Source organism: Cricetulus griseus, chromosome 2, assembly GCF_003668045.3.
Source record: "Cricetulus griseus strain 17A/GY chromosome 2, alternate assembly CriGri-PICRH-1.0, whole genome shotgun sequence".
Lineage (NCBI taxonomy): Eukaryota > Metazoa > Chordata > Mammalia > Rodentia > Cricetidae > Cricetulus > Cricetulus griseus.
Window position 1 is genome coordinate 266,577,234 of NC_048595.1, and position 13,618 is coordinate 266,590,851.

The 13,618-nt window shown below is 40.1% G+C and overlaps 1 protein-coding gene across 3 annotated transcripts in view; it reads left to right on the forward strand.

The window, feature by feature from the left end:
* Atg5 (autophagy related 5) overlaps positions 1-13,618 on the forward strand; it is a 101,191-nt gene that overhangs the window by 56,615 nt on the left and 30,958 nt on the right. For all 3 annotated transcript variants that reach the window (XM_035440371.1, XM_027401894.2, XM_035440372.1), the window contains exon 6: positions 5,704-5,798. In XM_035440371.1, the coding sequence (XP_035296262.1) occupies positions 5,704-5,798 (95 nt within the window). The remainder of the gene's footprint in view (positions 1-5,703; positions 5,799-13,618) is intronic.

Genomic DNA, 13,618 nt, shown 5'->3' on the forward strand with positions numbered 1-13,618 from the left:
TGAGGCCTGGTTTTTATATATAAATAGAACTGAGAAAGCAGCTGAAACCTTGGTTGCTGCTGTTAAATTGGCAGAGCTGTCACTAGCCTGTCAACACCATCAGAGATCTGAGAAGGATAAACTTCACTGGAATAAGCAGGAAGTACAGACCAAGCAGCTTATGAGTCGACTAAAAATGACAGGGACTTGTTGGCTACCTGGACAATCACCCTAGGTTCCTCCAAGGGGCAAATACCCAGGGCAGCATCATATTCACTTACCTGGTCCGGAAGATCCAATAGATTTTCCTGTGGTACAGGAACTTGGGGAGCAGCCTACCTTATCTAAGAAAAGTAGAACAATCAACTCCCCTGTGTCTTGCTTGTCCACAGTCTGCACAGGGCTTGATGGTGGGCAAGGTGGAAGGCACATTGTTACCCAGTGACCTCCTTTGCCACATTTAAAGCAGGCTCCAGGAGGAGTTCTTCTGTGATCATCACCCTCTTTGGAGGAGATTAGGGGCACTGCCACTTCTATCACGAAAAGCTTATCGTCATCATCATTATTATTATTGTACATTTTAAATGCCGTATTCAGCCAATCTGAAGAATTTGAGGACCATCTATCTATTAAATGTATCTAAACTGAACAGACTTTTGCTTGTTTCTAGTTACTTGTTTTAGGCTTAACTTTGAAAACATATACAAGAGGCTAAATAAAGCTTGTTCCTATAATTAATTACATTAGTACTTAGCATGACTTCAAGTATAGTTCACATTTGATCATCTATAAGGTCCAGTTGCATGTTTTAATTATCCTTAGCACTTTACAGGTTAATAGTTTTCATAAGACTAGGACTTTATATTTCATCCCTGTTTGGTTTAGCCTTAAAAATGACAATTTTTGAATTAAAGTTCTTTTAGTATCAAAATAAAACTTTCAGTCCATACTGAGACTGGCAACTTTGCTGATCCATTTACAGTGCACCATTGTAGAACATGCGGCTTTTTATATGTCTTAGTTTATCCAAATGACTAAAGCTTAAACTGAGCAAAGACAAAGAAGCTAGACAAATATTACTGTGAACCTGAATAGAGCTTAAGAATTTATAAATCTTAACTATTGAATATACCTTATTTATCAAACATGTTGTTACTTATCTAAATTTTCTAGCAAAGACATAAGTAGTTAGGCATGTGTCTTAAACCAGTTTTTGATGAGCTCAGCAAAACTTTATAACCTTAAAATTTTATCATCATATATAGTATATTTTAAACCAGAGTTGAATCACGTGTATAGTATGTTGTAGCAAATATAGCCTTAAATTTTTATCATCATATAAAAATCCATACAAATCCACAATATTTTGGAGACTTGTAGCTTCCTTGGCCTAAAAAAGAGATACAGTGGTAAACACAGCTCATTAGACCAAGAAATTTTACACTTACTGTTCTATGTCATGTGGTCATCCGAAGTTAAGTCACATGGCATGTATCCTTTAACCTTAGTAATGATGGCTACCAGCCATGTGACTACTTACACCCTGATGAGGTCATCAGCCAAGATGGAGGAAAACCATATGGTTGCTGTTTAAAAACATATTTTCCTAGTCAATCTTTTTAAATGAGAGTTGAATCTAAGTTATACACATACCCTAAACAAGAGTTAAATCATAAAAATCTATACATGGATATATATATATATATATATATATATATATATGTATAGATTTTTAAGCCATTTGTTATAACTTTAAAGCCATATTTTTCTTAAAGATTTTATGGATTTTAATCCATTTCCAATGAACAACTTATAAATCCTGAGATAAGATTTTATAGCATAGTTCTTAAGAGAGGTTTTTTTTTTTTTTTTGAGAGCAGAGTGCAGAGAAATCATAGAGATAAAATGCTTTAGAGTGGAAACTAGAACCTCAGAGATAAGAAGCTTTTGGAAGTGTAGAGAGAGCAGAGTGAGTTTAGATAGGAGAGATGTGGGGATCATTTGTTTGTGCAGTTGTTATAATCTATGAGAATTTGGAAGTGAAGTGTGCCAATTTTTGGCCATTGATCTGTATCAAGACCAAGCTGTTGTAATCACATCCAAGTACATGGAAGAAGAGAACGTTGCAAGGCAGAAAGCTGTGTGGGTGTGTTCCTATAAGCTCCAAGAAGGAGCTGAGAGCTGAAGCTGTAGGACTGCAGTCTGGAGTCAGAGACAGCCAGGAGAGTGAAGAAAAGGGAGAGAGTAAGTTCTTTAGTAGAGAGACCCATAGGTGTACAGAAGGCCAGAACCCAGAGGAAAAGTTGCTCATGTGGTAGGAGCCCCAAAGGTATAGAAGCTGCATCCAGGAGCCAGAAAGACATGGCACAGGGCAAGGGGAGGAAATCTTAAGGGACCAGGAGGAACAACCAGGAACTGAGAAGCAGATAGGTGCCCACATGGAGGGCACAGCAAGTCAGAGGGAAGCAGCAGCTGAAGAATTAGCAGCTTGTAGGCTTATTTTCCTGTCTCTCCTGCCAGCTCCCAAATAACCACATAGAGATATCTTATTAACTATGAAAGTTCAGCCATTGCTTAGGTTTGTTACTAGCTAGCTCTTACAACTTAAATTAACCCACTTTTATCAGTCTGCTTTTTTGTCTCGTGGCTTTGTTACCTTTGCCCTGGACTGTCCATGCTGCTTCCTCTCCATCTGACTGGTGACTCTGCCCTTCTTCCCAGAGTTCTCTGGCTCTCCTACCTGTACCTCCTACCTAGCTAATGGCTGTTTAGCTTTTTATTAAACCAATCAGAAGCCACCTTGGCAAAGACACATCTTCACAGCATACAAAAAAATTATTCCATAACAGCAGCTAAACAATCAGATTCTAGAATTTGGGATCGAATTCACAAGTAAGTGATCTGTACAGACCTTAAAATTAGATCAGCAGCTTGGTTCTGAGCTGGCACTACAGGGGGAAACAAATGTGTGCTGGGTGTGTGTCCCACTTTGGGGCCTCCACCATGTTTATAAAGGCAGGAAGTTTTCTAAGTGCTGACTTCTGTGTTCCTAAAAAGAATGTACAACTGGGCATATAAGGGAGTGACATCTCCCTTGATGCCCTTACCCCAATGACACTGACCCATCTTGCTACCATTGGAAACTGCAGAGGAGCCTTTTGCATTGGAATCTCAGCACACTTGCTGAGAAATCTGTTAAGTAGTTGCCACTCTAAAGACTTGGGAAGGATTGAGCCCATACTCTAGTGCACATGCTGCAGGGTGAATTGTGAGCAAGGGTGAGTGTGCTCCTTTGTTTACACACTTACACCTTGGAGGTCTTTTCCAGAAACTTTTCTCATCCCCTGTCAATACCTTGTGATTGCTTTCCTTCCATTGGCATTTTGGGTCAACATAGTTGTTTGGCAGAGCTGCTCTATGTATTGTAGTGTGTAGCAGTTTTCCTGGCCTCCCTCCACTAATTGCTAGGCACACAGACAAGTTTAGACAACCAATAATGTCTTCAGACAATTACTCAATCTCCTCTTAAATTAAATCTTATTAAATCTTAATTTTAATCTTAAATTTAAATCTCAAATCTTCCCTAGTTGAGAATTAGCCTGTTTTCTGGTTGGATGTTTACCCCTTCACTCCCCTCTTGGAATCCATATAAATCTATTTTGATAAAGTTTACTTTGGGGATTTATTTTGCATGTCTTGAGACAGAATCTTGATATTTAGTGCTGGCTGGTTATATAGATTAGGATGGCCACAAACCTGTAGTGATCCTCATGCCTTTGCCTCCCAAGTGCTGGATCACAGCTATGTCACACCAAGCCTAGCTCTGCCAAAAGGCTTTTGAATTGTTTGTGGCAGGATCTCAAGTAGCCTAGGATGTCCTCAAAGACACTGTGTAGCCAAGGTTGATCTTTAACTTTTGATCATCCTGCCTCCACCTCCCATGTGTGTTAATTATGAAAGTATGCTGTCATGCCTGAGTTTGATCCCTGGAACCCATGATAGAAGGAGAGAGCCTACCCCCAAAAGTTGTCCTCCGACCTCACATGTGCAATGTGGCATGTGTGACTGTGCTCACACACAAAAATAAAACAAATAAGAGCTTTGGGCATTTCTCCAGAGAAATCTGCAGATACATAAATGACCAGCAAGCAAATAAAAAGATACTCAGTACTGGTAATTAAAGAAATGCAAATAAAAACCACATTGAGTTACTGCCTCATACCACCATATATCCAAAAAAGGGGGGGGGGACACAGTTGATGGTGGTACACACCTTTAATCCCAGTACTTGGGAGTCAGAGACAGGTGGATCTCTTTGAGTTTGAACCCAGCCAAGGTTGCATAGTGAGACTTTGTCTCAAAAAAAAAAAAAAAAAAAATGGTTAGTTCTGGCAGTGGCAAACGTGGATTAGAACTTCTTAACATTGCTGGTAGAAATGGAGAATGGTTCAGTTACTTGGGAAAACAGTTTGGCAGTTCCTCAAAACAATTGCCTTGTATCAGTTAAACAGCTTTGCTGTAAGAGGCAGGGATTTCATTCTTTGGTCCACCAAGAGAATTGAAAACATTGTTATAAAAATTGTGTATACTGATGTTCTCAGTAATGTGACTTATGATAGCCAAAAGTAGGAATTACTCCAAAATTTATAAGTTAACAAAATCTTGTAACTCTACCATTGGGTGCTTATTTAATCTTAAAGATAAATGAAACTTTTGGACATGGTACAAGAATGAACTTTGAAAACACCATCTTGTACGTATGCAGCATGCACACATATATACACGGAGTAAATGCAAAAGATGACATACTGCATGGTTGCATTTACAATAAATGTTCTAACCTCTGAATTTATTTAGAGACTGTAGATTTTTATTATAACTTAGTAATGTTGTAATTCAGCTTGAACAATTTTTAAATTGCAATCAGTATGAAGTAACACTGCAATTGACAGTTCACACATACTCTTCTTTATTTTGTTTCCACCCACCTCCCCCATGTACTGTGATTTGAGCCAAGAGCTTTGTACCTGTTAGGCAAGCCAGCTCTTCCAGGGGGATTACATCCCTCCTTGGCTTTTCTCTTTCTCTTTGTGTGTGAGTGCACATGGAGCCCAAAGGACACTCACAGTGTCAGGAAAGCCTCTGCCTAGAATAAAGTACTCCATTGCCTATAGCCTGCCAGTTAGGCTAGGTGGCTGGCCTGGAATTCGATGCCTCTTCCTCTGCAATTCTGGGATTACAAACAGGAACTAACATGCCTGACATTTCTATGTAGGTTCTAAGAGATTGAACTCGCTGTCATGCTTTCAAGTCATGTGCTATAGAGACTTTGCCCCAGCACCAGGTTGCACATTTCTTTCAGAAGCTCTTCTAGACTGTGGTTTCTCTATGTAAGTGCTGGGTAATATTTAAATTATGCAGATTTGTTCTAATACAGATTATCAGCCTAAGTTAAATGAACAGTCATTCTGTCTCTCCTGCTGGTCTTTGCCTTGGTAACACAAATAGTCACATGCCTGTTTAGGGTTTCTCTTGAGAGAAAAACTGTTGTAGAAAGATTAATTTCATATCTTGCTTTATGTTAACATTAAGAGAAATAATTTGCAAACCACTCCTATTTGCTTTTCAGAAACATTTGAGAGAATGTTTAGGACTTTCATGTCTTCTTATGAGCTGGTCTGTTAACGATGTTCATTCTTAATAACAGAATTTATATCATTTCAGACAGATTTGACCAGTTTTGGGCCATCAACCGGAAACTCATGGAATATCCACCCGAAGAAAATGGATTTCGTTATATCCCTTTTAGAATATATCAGGTAGGAAGTAACATTATGAAAAATACCACTTTTTAAAAACTTTGGACATTGTCTTGAAGCACTGTGTCTAAAACTCTGCTGTCTATGTGGGAACCTACTAGCATCTGGGTTTGCATCCAAGTTTTTCAGAACCTTCTTTTGCTGGTAGTAGAGTTGGAGGTTGTGTTGCAGTGTCTGACTCAGAGTTGCTACTGGTAATATCTAATGTACTTGCTGATTCAGCCATTTGCTTCAATCTATTTGTAACCCCTAAGTTTATACTTGAAGCACTTTTGAAGTCCTGTTTGTTTTGCTGAGACAGGGTCTCAAGGAGCACAAACTGGCCTGAAACTTACTTGGTAGAGGCTGGCCTTGAACATCTACCTCTGCCTCCCATGGACTGCAACCATAGCCTCCTGTCTGGTTTTATATTGGGAAGCCAGAACTTTGTGCATGTTAGGCATACATTCTATCAGCTGAACTGCATCCCAAGCCCCAAGGTGTTTCTTTATTAGATTTTGGGACATGGTCTCCCACAGCAGCCTGGCTGGCCTTGAATTTGTATCTGTCAGTGCTGGGATTATATGGGTATGAAGAGTGGTAAAACTATTTGCCTGATGTGTATGTATGTCCCTACATAAAAGGAACAAACACCTACCACCTTATAAGCAAACATAGCATCATTTTCATAGTTGATTTAATAATACTGCTTTTCTTTTTGTTTTTATTGATTTTTAATGTTGGAAATGGGTCCTAGACACTGTGCTGCCTCTGACAGAAGCATACATAAAGCATGGTTTTGTTGTCTGATGATAAACTGATAAAGGCTCAGAGATGGCCTGCCTCCATAGGAGCAGTGTCTGCTACTGCATCTGAGCAGGGTGGGCCTAGATGGGCAGTCCTGGTGGTGTCCACAGTGCCTGGTGCTCGGTCGCACAGCAAGCTCACGTGAAGTCAAGACAAGATTCTGTAGAGTGCTTTCAGAATCCACTATGCTTACCATATGGCAAATGTGAACTGTGTGTCTCTCAAGGTCTGCAGGTGTAGGTCAGTGCTAGAGTTCTCAGTACTAGCGTACATGAGGCCTTGGGTTCAGTTACTGCACTGTTAGAAGCTGCGCTGTTAGCACTTTTGAGGGCAGGGACCTGCTGTAATGGAGAATCATTCAATAGCAGAAATTGAAAGCACGAGTACCCGAGTACCCGGCAGTAGCAGTGCAGGTGTGATTCCCAGGGTTCCTGTTTTTCACAAAGGCAGTGTTAAGTTGATGCTTTCAGACCAGTGTCAACAAAAATGTCCTGAGTGTAAATTCTGTTAACTCTTATTTTCATTTTCATATGCCATGAGCCCTTAGTAACTTACTGTCAGGTATTTCATGGTCTCACAAAGTACCTTATTGTGGGATATAATTGGATAAATATTCAGTCTCTGAAGACAGCACCATGAGAAGAGTTCCACAGTGCTTTGAGCTTGGGGCCCCACAGTGCTGATGTAAATTGTTTGTTTCTGGCCCGTTTTCTGCATGATGCTATAATTTCCTTGTTGTGAACACTGCATACTCCTGTAGGGATTATAGTTGTCCCAGTAGTGCAGGTTTATTATCCCATGCTTTGGTGTCATAGTATAGAAGAATTCAGTGTGGAGAGGTGTATGGAGCACATGTGTGTGTGGAGAGAAGGGTTGTTGTTTTGGAGACAGTGTTTGCTTTGTAGACTAGACTGACCCTGAACTCACAGGCTTTCATGCAGTAACATTTCAGGTGTGCATTACTGCCCCAACTTGAAAGAATGGTTTTTATAAATTCTGTCATCAGATAGAAAGTGGGAACTTAGAGAGTTCTCAGAACTGACTCCACTAGACCTGGCTGCCAGATGGAGGCTGTGAGAGCCCAGCTTCCTGCAGGCCCTTTCCTGTGTGGGGGCAGGGGAAGAGCAGAAGCCTTCATTGTTTCTGAATTGCTTTACAAGCTTTTCTTCCTTTCCATTTTGGTTCTGTTTTGAATCTGAATAAACTTTTAGAAGTTTGGTATGTAAGGAAACACCAATATTTTAGATTTTTAGTTTTTGCTAATTTATTGTCTTTGCTTGCTTCATTTCTCTTTTAAGTCTCCCTTTTATTCCCTAACTGAAGGAAAATGGGCCTCCATTTCTTTTTCCTAATTGTATTCTAGTAATAGCATCAGATCCAATTCCTTCTTATCTGTGTGGCTGTAATAGTCTGTTTGTTAGATACAGGTGTTATGTATGTAGCATTTAGTTAACACTTAACATCTCTCTCTCTCTCTCTCTCTCTCTCTCTCTCTCTCTCTCTCTCTCTGTCTCTCTGTCTCTCTCTGTCTCTGTCTCTCTCTGTCTCTCTCTCTCTCTCTCTCTCTCTCTCTCTCTCACACACACACACACACACACACACACACACACACAGGAGACCTTGCATCAGTAAGATTACTAAAGCTGAGAAGCCCATGTTTAATAAGCAAGTGAAGAATAATTTTTTTACTAAAATATAGTTCATAATATAGTTCATTCTGAAGAGACTCATGTCCTTGGGATAGTGCAAATGAAATGTAGAATTAGCACCCACACCTTGTTCTGAAATGTCAACAACTTGCTTTTTGTTTCCAAATTAAATTTATCATATTTATAAATATCACAATGATTGAGATAACTTGAATACAGCTTGACCAGATGAGCCAATAGGAATCTGAACTTCTGTGGCTGGTGATAGTCTTCACATACTGGGCTTCTGTGAAGATTGTTTAGGTGCTGTTTCTTTTTCATGTGTGATGCTCATCGGAGACAGAATTTCATGGTAAAAGTCAGACCATCCAGAATTCTCTAGTGTTGTTACAGACCATGCTTTTGCATTTACATAGTAGTCAGTGCGTGAGTTTCAGGTCTGTGTTCCTGAGCTCCAGGTGCTTCTTGTGAGCCAGTGTTCTAGAAATGAGCTTAATGGCAAGAGGTGTTTCCGACTTGTAACCGAAATGTTATATAGGATTGCACACAGTAACAGATGGTGACTAATGAGGTTACCCACCAAGAAGCTTTGTAAATGGCCGTAAAGTCTTTGGGCATGGCAGCTTATGCTGAAACTTCCAGACATCGCTGTTCATGCTTTACAGTTAGGCTGTTGTGAGGATGTCATGTCTTCTCAGGAAGCACGGGATATCCAACTGTTCCTCTGCCACTGGAGTTCAGTAAGAACACTCTAACTTGACTTCTGTGGCATATTCCATCCTGAGCTGTGCTCTGAGAGTCAGGTGGATAGTATTATATTATATTGGGCTGATGTTACACTACACTGCTGCAAAACTTTTAGCAAAAAGGTTAAAAGAAGCTAATGAGCTAAGTGTACAGCTAAGTGCAAAACTGCAGGTGTGATTTCCATGAAGAGGAGAAATCTATCCTGTGCTGTAAGTCAGAGGCAGTGGGTGGGTGGGGTCTGTCTTCTGGGAGGACAGAAAAGACCTCCTTAAGGAAGTGATGCATTCCAGAATTGAGAAGAGGGGTTGGGTTTAGGATAGGCAAAGGGACATGAGGACAACTTATAGGCAAAGAAGACACTGATTTGGGGAAAGTCTGTTTGTCATGGGCATCAAGAGTAAGAATTAAGCAAGGAATAAGGCTGCAAAGGAAAGGGTTACTACTGCATCAAGGATTTTCCTCTATCCAATAAAGAAAGGGGCGTCTTAAGGGATATCTAATAATCTGAATAGCTGCTAGTCATGCTTCAACATCATTTAGTCACTTTGTTCTGCAGGTTGCTTGAGATTCTTTTTAGAAATAATAGAGCAATGTTATTTTAAGCTTCAAACAATAAAGAAAGGTTGGTAAATAGTGTCTAGTTTCTAAGGAAGTTCAGATGATTTCTGCTTGTCTTTATCAGCCGTAAAAGCAAAGTTTATCAGGGTTTTGTAATCACCAGAGCTCTGCTCCCCTCCCACTATTCCAGTATAAAGTCATTTTAATATACCACTAAAGCCTCGTTAGTGTTTAATTTGATTGAGAGGTTTGCTTGCCAATTTTACTTAAGCAAATCTACTTCCCATCTCTTGTAATGCACTGGAACCCTTAAAAATGTAATAGTTAAGGGATTTAGGAGAACATGATTGTAATTGGAAGCTGGATTGGCTGGAACTAACTTGTTGCTTCCTAAACTGAGGAGAGGCTAGATTTCAGACATCCCTGTGTTTTCTGAAATTTCTAACTGAAATGTGTGACAAATGATAGCAGTGCCTTTTAGGATTCTTCTCCTCCAGGGTTATTGCATGTTGGTAAGACATTATATACCTTGTCTCTTACTGTCTTATATTTCAGTTAGTATTTTGTTATTACCTCACGTGGAAAGCTGGAGACAAAGAAGAGGGATTTTTTTTTTTCTTGGTTTTTCTAGACAGGGTTTCTCTGTGGCTTTGGAGGCTGTCCTGAAACTAGCTCTTGTAGACCAGGCTGGTCTTGAACTCACAGAGATCTGCCTGTCTCTGCCTCCCGAGTGCTGGGATTAAAGGCATGTGCCCCTTAATAAACTGAATAGTTTTTTTAACTTCAGTTTTAACTCATTTCCAAAGAATGTATATTATAATTTGTAATACATTTGGACTATGCTTACAGGCTATAGTTTGTTTTCTCCTACTACAAACTATCCTTTGCCCACAGCCCCTTTATGATAAAGTAATTTGGCTACTAGAATCTATTTCTGGATGCCCGGTATAGTTTGTTTGTTTGTTTGTTTTTCAGTATCCTAGTTCATGGTGTTTTTTTTTTTAATTTGTCTTTATTTTATGTGTCTGTGGGTTTGCTTGCGTGTGTGTGTGTGTGTGCACTGTGTGCATACCTGCTGAGGACAGAAGAGGGCTGGGTCTGGGGCTACAGGTGGTTATGAACCACCCACCATGTGGATGGGGAGGGGATACAGGTCCTCTGGAAGAGCAGCTGTGCTCTTAACTGCTGAGCCAGCTTTCCAGCCCCTCCCCCAATTATTTTTATTTAATTTTAGCTTTCAATTTTCAATGAACTGTGACTCAACTTACATTTTCATTAGCTTGGTGGGTTGGGAGTGTTCTCATATAGCCTTGGCTGGCCTTGAACTCACTATGTCCGATGTAGTTCAGGCTGCCCTTGAATTCATCTTCATAAGAGCTGTAATTGCAGGCATGAGCTAGTATGCTCAACCCTTATTTCTTTAATTTCATTATTTCTGCTATTTAGTAAAATACATTTTCCTACTTTCCTCTGTTTCCACAGTGTTTTCCTTTATTCCTTTGTTTACATTTAAGTAGTTCTGTTTAAAGTCCTTTTCTAGCACATCCAGTTTCTGGTCTTCTCAAGTCCACTATGTGATGTTTCTCCTTTGTCCACTTATTTCCTTAATTTCTTGTATTTGATATAATTTATGTGATCATCTGACAACTTCAAAAGATTCTTTAATTGTCTGTAATGAGTACACCTCCCTGTCTTGTGTGTGTGTATGTAAGTGCCCCCATATGCATTTTGCAAACCTAAAATGTGTGAACAAGCAATGTACAACCTGGCTTTACTTTTTACATGAAGACATCTTCAAAGCTAGCCTCAGGATAGGAATTGGGATTCACCATGAGCTTTTTTGAGTGCAGTTCTGTTCCATGTCTGTTTGTTCAGGATTTCCATTGGATGTTCTGGGGCTTTCATACTCTTTTATTTCTTGTTTCTAGATTTCCCTACTCAATTTTTTTGGATATCTTATTTGTTCTTACTGCTATCTACTGTTAGCTTTGATGTTTTTAAATGTTCAGTGGCGTAAGGTTGTTTTCACTGAGTGAATGCTCTGTCTGACCCGATAAACTCTATAATAGACAAGTCAAATAACAGAACTTGAGCCACACTCTGGTCCCTCCTTCGGCAACAAGGCTGTAATCCAGGCTGAGGATGTGCATAGTCTATTGTAAAGCTCTTGGCATGAGATAGAATCACAGAAAGCTCCAAAGTGATCAAATTTCTTCTTGCAAGCCTTTGGCTCTTTTGCTTGTTTGCTTAGACAAGTTAATTTTGAGAAACGCTGTTGGGGTTTCAGTTTCTTTTGTTATGTAAAGGGTTCTGACACACATGCTCTGGGAAGGAGAAGCAAAGTCCTTCCTGGTGGGAAAGTAGAGGAAGCTGATGTCACATCCTCAGTCAGGAGCAGAGTGGTAAGCACATACTTGATGCTCCTGCCTCATTTAGTGTGCTCAACACAACTCCCACAGGCATGGCCAGAGGCCTATATCCCTGGGGGTAACTAAACTGACCATCACCATGTTTCTCCTGACTTTGTAGAGGAGAGCTTATGAAAAGCCGACTGTTACTGAAGAGAGCCTCTGCTACCTCCAAAACTTGATAAATGGATTTTTAGAAATTTGAAGAAAGCAGTGGACTAAAGTGTTGTTTCCTAGGGCTTTGTTGTTGTTTGATGGAGGGGAGAGTTGTTTTGTTTTGTTTTGTTTTGTTTAGACAGTGTTTAACTGTAATCCTAACTGGCCCATACTTGCTGTGTACTGGCCTTGAGCTCACAGAGATCTACCTCTTCTGCCTCCAGAGTTTAAAGGCGTACATGCCTGGCTGCTACTGTTGTTAATTTTGTTGTTGTTTTGTTTTGTTGAGACTGGGTCTCTCAATGTGGCTCTGGCTGTCCTGGAATTCGCTCTGTAGACCAGGCTGGCCTTGAACTCATAAAGATCCACCTACCTATGCCTCCTGAGTGCTGGGATTAAAAGTGTGTGCCGCCATCACCGCCGCCGGCATTAATAACTATTTCTAAAATCCAAAATTTTTAACTGAGTATTCTACTTAAGAATAAGAGTCTTGCTATATTAAATGATTAATGGTTGTTTTCCCCACAAAACGTCCGCCTCGTATAGAATGATCCTCCATGTAGAGAACCTTGGAAAACCTTAAAGAATTAACTCTAACATGTAGCCATACAGTAGTTAAATGGAGAGGTTTCAAGCCAGGTACAGTGATACATAACTATAAGCTCAGGCTTGGAACTGTGACAAGAATGGCAAGTTTCAGGACAGTTTTGGCCACCTCCAAAGTGTGAAAGAGGCTTCTTTCTGATTTGGACAATGCATCCATCTAGGCATGTGACTTGGGGCACTCATGTCACATTTCTGGATCTTCAGTATCTGTAAAGTATGGATTACATGTGTCTGGGTCACAATAAATGGTTAAGAATGCTTGGTATGGATAAGGGGTAAGGTAACGATAGAAGGCCCAAGTTCAGACCTGCTAGCTCATCATTTGTGCACTGGGCAAGGGAGTTTTGTCACAAATTGACTTAAATCATATTTTTGTTGCAAACCATTTTAATGTTTTGTCATGCTTTCTGTATTTTATTTCATGGCCAGTGGAGCACACATGATGAATTGCTCATTGTGTTAGTATTTATGTACTCTGTATCTTTCCCACAGTTGCCAGACTCCATACTTGAGATACTTGGTATAAGTTCTGCTTAGTTTGTTTGAATTGCCTCATTCTGATGTCCCAGAACAGCCTGCCTTCAGTCTCCATCTTTCCGTTTGCACTCATGCTCTTCCTCCTTGCAGAACTTGTGCTGGTTCTCATAGAATTGTCTTACCTGTTTCTTTCCTTCCAGTCTTGGGGGCGGGGGGGGGGGGAGCCGAGTAATGGGGATTATTGTTGTTGTGTTTTTGAGACAGCTTCCTGCTTTGTTGCCAGGATTGCCTTTGAACCCTCGGCCTCCTAAGTTCTGGGACAAAATGCATGTGTCACCATACCCAGCCAGCACATTGCTGTTAATTTGTTATTACATATAGCTACCCACTATCCAGATAACTTCACGTGGTATTGTTTAAAGCTGTGCTGTTT